This window comes from Micropterus dolomieu, linkage group LG15, assembly GCF_021292245.1.
Source record: "Micropterus dolomieu isolate WLL.071019.BEF.003 ecotype Adirondacks linkage group LG15, ASM2129224v1, whole genome shotgun sequence".
In the NCBI taxonomy this organism is placed as follows: Eukaryota; Metazoa; Chordata; class Actinopteri; order Centrarchiformes; family Centrarchidae; genus Micropterus; species Micropterus dolomieu.
The window spans coordinates 3,968,044-3,983,126 of NC_060164.1; the positions used below are offsets into that span (position 1 = coordinate 3,968,044).

General features: G+C 39.9%; 1 protein-coding gene across 1 annotated transcript in view; it reads left to right on the forward strand.

The window, feature by feature from the left end:
* Window positions 1-15,083, forward strand: part of ltbp1 (latent transforming growth factor beta binding protein 1) — a 108,442-nt gene that overhangs the window by 82,077 nt on the left and 11,282 nt on the right. Inside the window, exons 15-20 of the mRNA XM_046071385.1 lie at window positions 1,073-1,198; window positions 1,286-1,414; window positions 2,971-3,099; window positions 10,611-10,748; window positions 11,312-11,473; window positions 12,625-12,714. Of these exons, the coding sequence (XP_045927341.1) occupies window positions 1,073-1,198; window positions 1,286-1,414; window positions 2,971-3,099; window positions 10,611-10,748; window positions 11,312-11,473; window positions 12,625-12,714 (774 nt within the window). The remainder of the gene's footprint in view (window positions 1-1,072; window positions 1,199-1,285; window positions 1,415-2,970; window positions 3,100-10,610; window positions 10,749-11,311; window positions 11,474-12,624; window positions 12,715-15,083) is intronic.

The following is a 15,083-nucleotide window of genomic DNA, read 5'->3' on the forward strand; positions in this document are numbered from 1 at the left end:
GTGTTGTCTGCAAATTATGGTTTGGTATATCATCAGTTCTAAAAAGAAAATTCAGGCTTGAGTGTGCAAACTTTATTGTAACAAACGTGTTTTACATTATATCACAACATAATGCATGTGCACATGTGTGCAAATCTGTTAACATCAAAAACAGATGTCAAGTGACAGGATGAAGAATCTAACAATATATTTTATAGAGGGCCACAAATATCATGGAAATAGTTATAAAGCATTCAATTAACTGATATCTAATTGGACAAAAAAATCTGGATTTGAAGGTGAGTTATACAATTCTGGAAAAATCCAACACCATGACAAATAGCATGATAAAGAGCAACACAGCAAGTCACACATCTCATCTGTGAGGAGATATTCACTGAATTTGTGAAATAAAATATAATAAATAAACAATTGTATAAATTAATTAATGTCCATAAACAAATAAATTAAAGGTATTTAATTTAAGTGGACAATAAAAATAATTATTAAAAGATACAAATGAATATACTAACCGATCACTAAACAAAAACTTAAAAACAACATAAAACAATCAATACCTAAATACATAATGGAATTTAAAAAGAAAATACCGTTTTAAATGAGAAATAAATATCTGAAGTGAAACTGAATTAAGAGTACAGATTTTAATCAAACATTTGGAAGTGGCATTCCTTTTTTATTTGTATTCTCAGCTTTTATTGTCCAAATAGATATTAATTATTAGGATTGCTTTATAACCATTTGTTATATTGTTACATTTCTGGTCCAAAGTGTCACAATAAATGTAAATGAAAAATGAAAATATTTAGAATCATTAAATTCTTGCTGCAAACCAAAGGAATAATAAATCAATTCATCACTTGCACTCCTTAATGTACTTTAATATGTAATCCAGCTTTAATTTATCAATGAAGACATTTACAAAAATGAGTGCTACTAGCAACTATTTGTCAATGTAAGCAAAAAGTATTTTTTGTCAGGAATGATATCCTTCTCTTATTTAATTCTTCTCAATTTAATTCTTCCTCTAAATATTGGTTTCAACCTAAAAGGCCTCCTCTCTATGTTCCAGATGTGGATGAGTGTTTAGAAGACCCCAGGCCCTGTGAGGCTGTCGGGGAGTGTGTTAACAACATGGGCTCCTACACCTGTACCTGCCCCAGGGGATACCGACAGGTCAACGGCACCAGCTGCAGAGGTGAGATCTGCATCAGGGTTACATCCTCCACCATTGGTTTCTGATTTGGGATTTAGACATTCAGTTTCTGTCTCTGTCTCTGTCCAGATATTGATGAGTGCGTGGATGAACCGGAGCTCTGTTCCCCCCATGGCGAGTGTCTCAATACAGAGGGATCCTATCTGTGTGTGTGTGAGAGTGGATTCACGGCCAACCTCGACACACCCACCTGTGATGGTAAGCTGCGACTACAAAGAAGAGGAACACGATGGTTAGGGTTGTGAAAATATCAGCATGCTGATGCTGACCTTTTGATTGAACTTACAGGTTGTCTGTTCAACCTTTATAGGAAGGTTTTAACTGGTCGAATAGTCTTTCTTTGCTTAGGAAGGTTCCTAACAGTATCTAAGTGGCAGCCACGATAAGAGTCAAATTCTCTAAATGCTAAGGAAAGGTGCTTCACTGCTGCCTTTTATTATATCCTTTAGCATAGGATACATTGGGCCTTCCTTTATGAAAGGAAAGGACAGAATGCAGTCCCACAATTCCCAATTGTTTTGTTTTCTATGTAGCCTAGTGTAGGTGCAGATGGATTCTCTTAGCACCATGGTTGTCTCATAAATTCTCCTTCACATCTTTCCTTCACCTCATGACGTCCTCCACTCAGGTCAAGGAAAAATGTTATTGTACTGTATTGCACAACAGCAAGGGGGTTTCCCAGATAACAGAGCCGTTCCCCCAAGTCATATAAGTAGTTTTCCATTTTCACCAACATTTCTGATGTGAGTATTTCTGGCTGAACTATATCAGGATGCTTCAAACCTGTCATGACCTTTTGAAGGAACTGGCTAGAAGAGTATGCTGCTGTGGCTCTGGTGCTACGGATAAACATAATCCTTAATAAACACAAGTACTTTGAAATGTTATTCTAGATAAATGCTGCTTCAGTATACACACTGAAGAAAATGTTTCAATGTTATAAAAATCAATAGTAACATATTGACATATGATTTCCTTTTTCAAAATGTACACCAACATAGTAGATTCAGTTGTTAATATCTGTTTCCATCCATTTTTTCCATTGCCTTCTTCATCCTCAATTTCTACCCCTTTGTCACTTCCCTTTAAACATGAAAGAAAAATAGGACGAAAATCTTCAATTTCTTTTGCATGTATGCTGCTCTGATTCTCTCCACCCCGGCAGGAGTCTGTGCCAGAGCTGTTTAATGCCTTCCCTGCCTTAGAAAATAGAGAGAGAAAAGTAAAAAATGAGAGGAAAAGAAACAGAAGGAAGCCTTTGAGCTGGCTGTCTAGACAAGGAGGGATATTTGTTGCTCTCTGCCTCATGATTTATGCAGTTGGCTCAAACTCAAGTGAGTGTGTGTGTGTGTGTGTTTGAGTGTCTACCTTTATAAAACACCAGCTGCTTCAATTGCAGTACTATGTTTGATTCACTGCATTCAGTTTTTACCTTTCATCTCCCTTCTTGAATCTGTTTGGAAGGAAATAAAGGAAAACAGAGGAGAAGTTGTGTGTGTGTGTGTGTGTGTGTGTGTGTGTGTGTGTGTGTGTGTGTGTGTGTGTGTGACTTTCAGTCTGCAAACAATCAGCATGTATTTGTTTAGCAGATGTTCATGCGCTACAGTGCATTTTAAAGTGTTCTACAATGAAATCATCAACAACAAAATACAATGTTAGAGAGCCGTATAATACAGAGGCTGGAAAAGAAAAGATGGAACACATCACTAAAGTAAAAAACTATTTGACATTTGTCGGCTTTGTTTGTTCCCTAGATATTGATGAGTGTGGGCTCAATGAGACAATGTGTGGCCCTCATGGTTTTTGTGAGAACAGACTGGGTTCCTTCCGATGCCTCTGTGACCAGGGCTACCAGGAGACCCAGGATGGCCAAAGCTGTGTGGGTAAGTGTTGCAGTTTGGGTATGTATATTTTAAGCTGAAGCTATTGTATTATAGTGTATTCACTTTTGAAATGTATACAGTCAGACACACTGGCGACCTGTCCAGGGTGTACCCTGCCTTTCGCCCAATGTAAGCTGGGATTGGCTCCAGCCCCCCCACGATCCTGTACACAGGATAAGCAGTTGACGATGGATGGATGGATGGATGGACAGTCAGACACACATTAACTTAAAAGCATATGCTGACAGCTTATAGTTTGCAAATTATGTCAATACATTCACAAACAAAGATGTAGAACAGCAGTTCTTCACAGACAATGAAACACTCCACACCAGCCATGTCAATTATGACGACAAAGCAGTTTCCTTCCCTGACTTTGCACTAAGCAAGCAGCATTGTTGGATGGAATCACCTGAGACTGATGCCTTAAAAGGGGCGGGGTTCGTCATGGAAGGCTGCTACATCACTGCATCCAGGCTGGTGGGGACATAAATATCACTAAAGCATCTTTCCAGAAATTATGGTGAAGCTACCCTACTGGGGGCAAGGAGACTCGAGGGGCCGTAACTTGTAAAGCTAGGGTCGTGCGACAGGCGGAGAGCATCACTAGGTTACTTTTTGGCTTTTTACATTATCAAAAGTTTTTTGACTGGACAGGCCTGCTACTGAATGTGTGGTTGACTGTAAGGCCACAGGGGCTGGTTAGTATTCTGTGTGCTTTTACTTCAACAATCCTCAACTCCAAACAATACTTTTACATCAACTCATACTTTAACTTCGCCCGCTGCTTACACTTAAGGTGACACTTTATGTAGAACACCTACACATAGCCCTTCCACATAGACTGAATCTTTAACTTCTTGTAGCAATTCCATCTTTCTTCAGTGCTAACTGCCATAGAAACATGTACCACAAGTTCCAAAGTAGCAAAGTAGCAGAAAGGGCTTATGCAAAAAAATATTCAGATTCATATCACCCCACCCCACGCCAGTTTCCCTTTATAAATCACAAACAACTCAGAATTTGCTGCACCTTCTTATCGTCCACAGTTGCTTATAAGCAGTCAGTGAACCTCCATTGATTAATATTAATAAATACAGACAATGGCAGCGCAGTCTGACAGAAAAGCTATGTTGAATTAAGAGAGAATATATTGTTTGTGGACACTGTGGGCTTTACAAATGCCAAAAGGGCTTAAGAGTGGCAGCATGTGACGGACTAATGAATGCTGCTGGCTCAGAAGGTCTCTCCTCTCCTAAATAAAAAAGAAGTGGTCTGGCATTAAGTAGAAGCCAAAAGACACATAGACAGACAGACAGAGTGTTTGTACACCGGAGGAAAAGGACCACCCTTGATAAGCGACTTGAAGGAATGAGAATCCCTCCTGAGTAGTGACCCGAGGTGGAGGGAGACACAGATATGCAAGATGCATCGAATGACCCAAGTAATCTGTATTATCTCGACTGAAAAGTGAGTAAACCCAATGCCTTTATAATCAAGTTAAGTTAAGTTAAAACATGTATTCACACAAGAAACAAATGAGACATTTTGTATTTCTGTAGTCGGTGCAGCCGGGTCAGTGGTGCTGCAGCTGAGCAGGAGCTGAGTGCACCCAGCTCCGCGATCTCCGCTGCACCTCCTGAGTCTCAACCCCTCAGTGGCCGTGTAGATGTAGTCCTACAAAGGCAAAGAGACTCCATCTCAATTAACAAGGTTACCAAGGAGTTAAAAGAAATAAGACTACTTAATAAATAGTGTTGTCATGGGTTGGGGCGCTGAGTGCAGACTGGGGCGAGGACCCAAATGCAGACAATGGCAAGGCGAGGAGGTTGCAGTCCAGAAATGTTTATTAACTCAAAAAACTAACTTAAACTTAGCTTAGAAGGAGCTCGAGGCAAAGTCCAACAAAGGTAGTCCAGAACACAAGGCAATCCAAAACACAGGGAATAATCCAGAACTAGGAATGTAAATGCTCCGTACTTGTATAGCGCCTTTCTAGTCTTTTCGACCACTCAAAGCACTTTTACACTACATCTGCATTCACCAGTCACACACATTCATACACTGAGCCTAAGTGCTCAAACGGAAACTAACATTCACACTCACTCATACACTGGCGGAATAGCCGCCAGGGGCAATTCGGGGTTCAGTATCTTGCCCAAGGACACTTTGACACGCCAGGGGATTGAACCGCCTACCTTCCGATTAACGGCCAACCCGCTCTACCTCCTGAGCCACAGCCGCCCCGAAGACAAGGAACAGGCAGGAACACTCAACTTTAGACGCAAGGACGTGACAAAGACTGGAGAGGCATACATGTACACAGGGACTAATGAGCAGCAACACAGGTGAGCGGGATCAGGGCTAACAAGACAGAGAGACAGCAGGAAAATAGAGATGCAGGCAGGCAGAGACAACAGGGGGTAACAGAGAGAACACTTAGACAAGCAGACATGGGTGAATAACCAAGAATGCACAAGTAGGGGCTAAACGGAACCAGTAAGTGACCAAGGGAATACACAAGACAAAACCGGGAACACAAGACCAGGAGTAAACAAACACAAAAGATATTAACTAATGTACAGGACTAGGAACTAACTGAACAAGACTACAGAGAAACACAGAACCTAAAACAGACTTAAACAGGAAAGACATGAACACAAAAACCAGACTCCTAACAAGTGTTATATTTTTCTATACTTCATCCCACCCACACCCTGTGCTCAGTGTTTAGCTCAAATGCCTGGGGATTGGGCAACAAACGTGTCATAATAATATACCGAGCTACGCACTGTATGTATTTGCTCGGCTGAGGCATCAAAAACGGAATCAGTGTAAACATGATTTGTCCTACTGTTCACCTTATTAATGAGAATAAATGTCACTGCATGCAAGTATTAATTACAGATCAAATTAAAGAAAATGATCCAATTTTTTTTTTGTGCACGTTAGGAAGTATCAATCAAACAGGTGTTTGTTTATTCATGTTAAGAATGACTGTTTTTGCTAATTAAGTGTATAACATATAAGAGGTAATATTTCTATTTATTTTCTAAATGGTATCAATTTGTGAGCGTTTCTTCAATTTCATCCTTCCGCCATCGGATTCGCAGATTCCTGTTTCTCACATATTGTGCGTACGCATGGGTCAAAGTTTCCGTTTAGGACTGCACATTCCCCTGTCAGCTTTATTTTGTATATATCTCAAAGTATGCTGAGAAAGCGTACACAAAGTTTGTAAATGACACCCAAGATTTTTTTCTAGCTGAGGTAATTGAAGGCCCCAACCATTATCTGAAAATTTGGGGTATTAGCCCTCCTGTTACCTTTGGCCTTAGCTGTTTCTCTTAGATAATCTGTGAAAGCAGCATTGCCAGGTATTGTGAACACATCATCCCATGTTGAAAATCAGCGGTTTTCCTCAAGTTTGGTTTGGAATGAGTGTGAGCTGATGGGTGCTGGTGGTTTTCCCCAGGATAACTGGGCCCCTGTAGCTCCCATCTAGTCCAATTTCCTCCAGCAGGAAGGACTGTCAGAGCAGACTTCCCCCTGCAGAACCCTGATAGAAAACATCCCCCACTCACACTCTCCCAGTGACCAACTCCACCAAACACACACAGACCCATAAAATACAGAACCAGAACTACCAACACGCTCAACTTCACATCTCTCAATACAATATGTGCTTTATACACTCTTACACACTTCCCATCTGTCCTTTGGCAGTGCTGCTGGGTCCCACCCAAGTTCAGTCCAGCCAGCTGCCTCCTCTTCACCACTAAACCCTCACTGTACTGTGGCTAGCACAGATGGACTCACTTACACACACGCGATCCTTGAAAACCAACAATGGCGGTGTACCACAAACCATTCAGGATGTGTGTCTTCCTTCCCCTCCATCTATTCCTCTCCTCTTATCAGCCAACTTTCTCTGGTTTCCTCTCTCCAGTTCCTTACTTTTACACTGCTTTATTCTGTCTACTCCCAATATCTTGTCTCCTCCTCCTGTGGTTTCTCCTTCTTGAGTCTGAGATTCTCTCTTCACCTTCATCTCTTCCCATGTCTCTTCTCTCTATACAATCGCCCCAAGGAGGCATAGAAGCAAATTGCCAGTTAGACATATTTTTATTGGGTTTCGAAAACCCAACAATAAGTTTACAAATATTTGGCTGATGATTCACAAGTTCTTACTGATCCAAAGAGGTAAATGCTTCTCTTCTGTCTACAGTTAGTCTTATCCCTAAACCAAGATGGTGAAAGGGAAATGCAAAATGTCCCGTGTAGTCTAGTGTTTTATGTCACTTGGCATCTTAGAGAAACATTTGCATACTCTCCTTGGAAGAAATACTGGAGCATTGCTACTAGGTCTTCTTCAGCCTTAAGGTCAGTTGGACAAACAGCAATTATTAACCAGTCTAAAGGAAAAGATTGAAATTATCCATTGAGTTCTAAGTCAAAGGCAGCAGGAACTCGATGACACACTCCCAGGTGTGACTGACTGCAGCTTAAAGGTTCAGTGTGTAATATTTCTGAGCATCTATTGACAAAAATGCAACATAAGATCTACAGCTATATTTTCAGTGGTGTAGAAAGACCTTACATAATGCACAGTTATGTTTTCTTACCTTAGAATGAGCCTACAGAGCGCGTTTCGTCACTACGTTCTTCTTCTTCTTCTTCTTCTAGAATCTTGAAGAAGAAGAAGTAATAATATACAGCAGGGGTCGGCAAATAAGTTTTGCATTGGAGCAATTTTTTTATCCATTAGATGGTGGATGAGAACATAAGACTTAATATTTAAACTGAATGTTACAATGTTGAGTTAACTCAGTTGGTAAAGCACAAGACTCTCGCCCAGGAGGTTACGTGTGCTTTCCCACATCAGGAAATCAATCCCCCCCCCCTTCAACATTGATTCTGCAGCGACTGTTTCTCTGGCTCATAATAATACATGTGCTGCAGTGTTTGTGTTTCGGTATTCGATCCGCAGCCATCAATATACGGATGCGTTTTAAATTACCCAGTATCTCCAGGCAGAGGACTTTTTTATTTTTTAAAGTAAAAGCTCTCAATTCAACTCGAAATAAAGCATTGCTGCAAAAAACTCACACTTTGTTTGCAGGCAAAACCACTAAAGCAGAAGTGATTATGTGAGTAACTGTTGCTGCCATGACTGAGATCTATTTCAGAACCGCTATTAAAGTATTTATTTATCAAAGCACCATATCTATGCCAGTTGGAACTTTATTACTGAGAGGACATGAATGTATAACCCATGGAGGAAAACAAATCATGATGGAAAAGCCAGCTCATTCACAAAGTTATTATACAGCCTGTAGTTACAGAGCATTTTTTGGACCCGCACAAAGAAGAAGGATGTGACATTGGGTTGTTTGAGCTGGACAGAGCAGTCGGTAGCAGATCTCGATTGGATCTTAATGTGAACTGGGGTAATACTATCTGTAAATGTAATCAGGTTAATATCATATGTAGATACAATCTGGATACCACACACATTTTAATGCAAGGTGTAAATCTGTGTTACAACCCTGCATGAGTCTAGGATAAGGGAAGAATCTTAATGCTGGTGAGTCAAGCAGGCGCTGCTGTTTATTGTTTAGTGTACTGACAATAATATAAATTGCAAAGTTTTCAAGTTTCTAACAGTTAAATACCATATGATCAACAAAAAAAGGAGTCAGGTGAGGCGAGGCATAAAGAGTAGGGGCTACAGGTGGCGCCACATCATGAAATAAACAACATGCTTCCTAACCAGAGCAGACCTTAAGTGACTAACTACAGCGGAAAGAAAATTAAAGCCTATTCTAGCAGCAACCCATAAAACCTAGTGTTCAGCTAGACAGTCACATTACCTACGTGTGGAGCAGAAAAGAAAGATGTTTGAAAATAAAGGCTAAACCAAGCCAGATCCCCCAAAAAACACTAAAGCACTGCCACATACATGTTAACATTAATTCACACACTCTAATGGACCTAAGTTACCTTCAGAGCTAACAATCACACATATCAACAGTACAATAGAGAGACACAGAGGCGGACTGCTCAAATAAATTCACAAAGCAGCTTTTATCAGCTTGAGTGACGGATCAGATAGGCTTGGTATTTGATGTTGGAACCAGATAAGAAAAGATGTAGAACCTGCTGAAAACGGGGAAGACTAGAGCCCAAACACAGGTGGGTGGTCTGGAGGCGTGGCCAGGGAGGAGTGGATGCTGACAGCACTGACAAAGGACAAGATTGCACCACAGTAAAACAAAACATAAGAAACTGCCAGCGGAGGACCAGAACCCTGTCTCCCTGGTGGTTAGCTACACCTCATATCAAGACCTCAGGCCAAAATACCCCTTGGTCAGGCCTCCTTTGCTTCCCACAAGCCAAATACAACTTAAATTGAATTTGCCTACTCTTTAGCTTTCACTGGGAGATTGGACATTTTTGAACATTTTTGCTATTTTCGTAAATACAACTGCACTAATATAAAAAAAAGACTAGGATGAAACCTTTATTGCTGCACTGTGTGTTGTCAATGTGCTCCTGCGAATGTTATTGAGAGAGTAGATATAAGTTTACAGATGATTATAATCGCAAATGTAATTTATTAAAACAAATCACATCTATCAACATATACAACATTTTTCACTCATCTGGCTCATGAGTGAGCCAGTAGAGCTGTCCACTCTAGCCACGTAACGCTTTGGGTTTCACTTGGGTGGTGGTTACCCACCCAAAACATATTTTTTTGTTTCAAGTCTATTTTCTTCAGTGGACTGTGTGGTGACAAAATGTGTGTGAGAGCAAAGCAATATTGTGGCTGAATACATCCAGTATAGATGTGCTGCTTTCACTGCACTGACAGAGTAGAGCAGACACGGTGTTAGACACAGTTTCCAACAAAATACTGATTACTGAGCTGCCTCATTTGAATGAAACTGTTCTGCACTGGGCAAGAAAATACCAGACAGATGTGCCAAGTGAATTTCAAGATAAAGAAAATAAAGTTAAAGTGTTTGCGCAGTTTGTATTGCTGCCACAAAAACAGGAAGTCGGGATGTGCTACTCAACAGGCCATGGAATATTCATATTTAAAGGAATTTGACCAACAAATGCAACGGTAACCAACATATTACTGCTCTGCCAAACATAATGCATCACTCTAAAACCAAGTACTAAATAGAAGGACTTACTTTACTGTAGTCACCCCATCTATAACTGTTTTCAGGTATATATAGTATATCATTGCAGCAGATCAATGTGTGGATGTTCTGGGCTGCTGGCACTGTTAGGGAGAATGTAGGGGAAATATGGAGGAGGATGGAGCAAGACACACGTCTTGTTTAGCTGTGTGAAGTCTTACCCTGTTTGAAACAAACTTTTTAAAGCTCTTCCAATAAACGTGCCCACTTGATGATGATGCACTTATGTCATGATTGTTAAGAGGTTAAGCCTGATAATAACATTTCTCACCACGCTCTTATGTTCCTTCTCCACAGATGTGAACGAGTGTGAGCTGCTGAGCAGTGTGTGTGGAGAAGCCCAGTGTGTGAACGTTGATGGTTCCTTCCTCTGTGTGTGTCCCAGCGGCCAGGACTACAACGTCATGATCGCCAAGTGTGAACCCTTTCCCACAGGTGACCCACAGTCAGCTCTTGTACAAATTATCTTTTACAAGAACCTGATGACATCAAGGTGTATAGGCTGGTTTCATTACAATGTTATTTCTTCAAGAAGTCTATAAATAAAGATACACAAACATTAAACAGTAGACAGGGACAAAAATGCAATTTATGTTCTTGTTAAAGTTTCTTGCTAAAGAAGACTCCCATATAAATAACAATGCATCTGCTTCAATTTAACACATTATGTAAAATTGCACTCACAAAGATATACATTTCTCCTTAATCAAATCCAAACATGACTGTGGATGTAAGATATTTTATTCAAACAAAATATTTAAGAATTTATAACAACATTTAAGAATATATAACCAATAAAGCCAATATCAAGATATGCTCACTGAGCCCAATTAAGTATTTTGTATTTGGAGTTCTAATACATGGAAGATGAGAAGCTAGTGATTCTCATCAACTTTATTTTTAGACAGACAGCTAAAAACATTTTATTTCCCATCTTATCGTTGCGTCCTGCTGTGTGTTCATTCTTCTCTCCTTCTCTTCCGTCATTCATCTTCCAGCGTCATCAGTGGAGCGTAAGGAGTGCTACTATCGTCTGAATGATGAGAACCTGTGTGAGAGTGTGCTGACCAGCCACGTCACCCTGCAGGAGTGCTGCTGCACTTTGGGAGCCGGCTGGGGTGACAACTGTGAGGTGCATCCCTGTCCTGTCAATGGCACAGGTGAGTTAGAGGAGGAGGAGTAAGAGAAGGAAGGAATGTAGGCAATCACACACAGACACTCTTTACCAGACACACAGGTGTATTTCAGTAACACAGTGTACCAGCAGATCTATACCTTAATAAACTGTAGTTCTATTATGAAGCTTCTGTGCTGAGTTAATTTAAAGAAGTGAGCTTCGACCACAGCAAATGCAATTATCAACTGGAAACCAGCGCCCTGTTTGTGAATACATGTTAGCTTGATTTGATTGATGATTTGGCACAAACCTGGAATTTTCTATTCAACAAAGCTGCCTTAAAGTGGATCTACAGCTCAGAGCAACATGTCCTGTAAGTGAGGAGTAGCAGTAACATCAGTAACTTTCGGAAGTCTAGCTGATTGCCTTGCAACTGCTCCCAGCCAAGAAAAAGTCCAGCACACAATCCATTGTGTCATTTTTACATTTTGGTTCACAAATCAGTGTTCACAGGTGAATTTTGTGACCTTAGGACTTGTTTCCCCCGTTTCCACTGTTTGTGCTAAACTTACTGGCTGTTAGCATTAGTTTCATACTGCATTTAATAGAGGGGATATTATTAATGTATCACCTCATCTGACTCTTCGCCAGAAATCAAATACACTCACTTCTCAAAATGAATTCTCAAACCTATTCCTTTTTCAGAACAATGTTTAAAGAAAGGGATCCTGGTGCTAAAATCTCTGGATGAATTCTGATTCTTACTGACTTTCACACATCTGTTTTCATTTTCACTGTGCATATTGGTACTAAAAGCACTAAGCCCAAACAGTTACACCCTGTATGTCTTCTTGACCACAGTCCATCATTCGCAGTTCATTCTTGTCCTGCCTCAGTTGGAGTTCCCTTTACTGGCTTCAGCTGGTACAAAATGCGGCTGCGTTACTCAAAAATGGATCATGGAAATCTGATCAAACCACACCAGTTTTAGCTGCCCCTGTATGGCTCTCAGCTACCTACACACTACTCTTGTCTTTCCATTCTTATGTTAACTTCTGGGAGCACCTCCTAGTCAAGTGTACCTAATAAAGTGTCCCTAAATGATATACTGTAGGTACACACAAACACACACCTCAGCGCACGATGGACGCTTAACCTCCAAACCTCCGTACCTCCATGTCTGTTCCCTTTCAGACCAGTTCAATCAGATGTGTCCATCTAAAAGAGGTTTTATTCCCAGCGGAGACGTGCTGTACGGAGTAACCACAGCTGAGAGCTACAAAGGTAAGACTAAGCTACTTCTTCACCACTGTAGGTCTGTTGTGTTAATAAGACACTTTTGGTGCAAGTCAAACTGCAAGTGCCGATTAATGGTTCTCACTTTAATAGCTGTCAAACAGTAATGTTCTAAAGTTCCAAAGTGAACTGCAGTTCCCTTGTGATATTATCACTGTCTGTGCTCGTTTCTGTCTTTGCAGCAACAATTGTCTTGTTGTGCATCATAGGATCTACTTTACTAAAAAAATGTTGCTATGTACAGTAGAACTGTTTCATGATAGATTTTGGTGTAGCTTTTATCCAGTGCACAAAATGAAGTGAATATTCAAATTGAAGCTAGACTAATGTTTCCCATTAATTACCTAGACTGTTGTCTCTGTGAACCGTCTCATACTTATATACAGTCTATGGTCTCATAATAACATTGTTTGCTGTGCAGTGTACAGGGGGGAGCGAGAACTGAACGGAATTTTGCACAGTTGAAGCAGAGATACGAGACGATTCCCCACATTCAGGACCTTTTTGTCTTACACCACCTCCTCAATGTGGTGAACAACTTCTGAAAATGCCATGGCGACACAACACTACAGTAAAACGTAGCTAGCTTACCTCCAATTCCCGCTGCAAAATGAACAAGCCATGCTGTCCCCATCTTCCTGCCTAGCAGTCCATATACACCAGTACCACTTGAGGTTTTCAGGACACAATGATCAAGGCTTCATGTTTCTGCCTTGTAAGCATTATGGCTAGCAAACAAACTTCCACCTGTTTCTGAGTTTTCAAACTAATTTATTTATTTTTACTTATTTACAATTGTCAATAGCCAGAATAGCTGCCAACGGGCCATTTTCTATACGTTGAGTGTGAGCATGTAAATCGAGAGCTTTGGTGTTAACGTCACATACGATTTAATAGTACAGTGTGAGTTGGAATTAAACAACAAGATTTCTGAAATACTACAGTGTATGCCCAGCTGTAGCCAAATGAAAAGAAAAAACTATGCTCAGAGTTCTACTTTTTGCTGTTATTTTAGCTCTCTGCAAAACATTCACAACCTATGTTCTACACACAAGCTCCAGTGTTAACTGAGACTTGAATATTCAATTGAGAGTGCCAGTTTTTAAAGCAACATTATGAAAGATGTGGTTTTTTTTGCGACAACTTTGCTAACATAGCCAAACATCAAACAAGTGTGACAAGACAGCAATATTACTACTCTGGCTGTCATGGTGTTCCTGCCCTGGTTATCAGGATTTGTTTCAACTCCTAAATATCAATATCAGTATCGGCCCCAAAAATACAGTGTCCAACGGGCTATAGTCTGTAATCTTTTGGAGTTTTATAAAATTTGCTCATATAAATTCCTACAATGGAAGAAAAAGTAGTGTTCATGGCATGGACAATGCAATTTATCGCATTTTATAGATATATATAGAATATATAGATATATTACTGTTGTGCAACTCTGAACCTGTATGTGACGACACAAAATGATGATTATTCATAAGCGTAAAGCGTAAACAGTCTGAGAGCACTGACAAGCAACACAGGCTACACTGTGTTGGGCTGATTGATATAATAATAATAATAATAATAATAATAATCTTTATTTATAGAGCACTTTTCAAAAAAAAGTTACAAAGTGCTTTAACAAGTGTAAAGACAATAATACCCAAGAGACAATAATACAAAAAACAATACAAGATAAAAGCAAGAAAACATTGAAAAGACTAAAATACACATTTAAGATAAATATAAAATAAGTAAAATAAAATAAAATATAAAATTTTAATATAAAAGTATGTTTTAAGAAGGGACTTAAAAGAGTTCACTGACTCAGCCGACCTGATTTCCTTGATGAAGGTGTGTAAAATGGTCTCGGTGTCCTTAAAAGTTAACATAGAATGAATTTTTGCTATATTTCTAAGTTGATAAAAACATGATTGAACAAGCTTTGTGGTGTGCTGCCCGAAATTTAAATTACTATCAAACCAGACACCAAGGTTCTTTGCCACAGGCTTAATGTGATTTTGTCATCTGCTGGGACCCGATGACCAGGATTTCTGTTTTGTCTGAGTTCAGCTGGAGGAAATTATTTGACATCCATTTTTTAACTTCACAAAGGCAGTTGTTAAGTGAACTCAGCATTCCAGGGTCTGTGGATCTGACGGGCAAGTATATTTGTGTGTCATCAGCATAAATATGAAAAGAAATACCATGTTTATGGATAATATGTCCAAGGGAAGCAGATACAAGGAAAACAAAATGGGTCCTAAGACCGACCCCTGAGGCACACCATATTTAACTGGACAGAATGAGGAGACATAGTTGTTTACAGACACGCAAAACTTCCTATTTGACAGGTAGGATGAAAA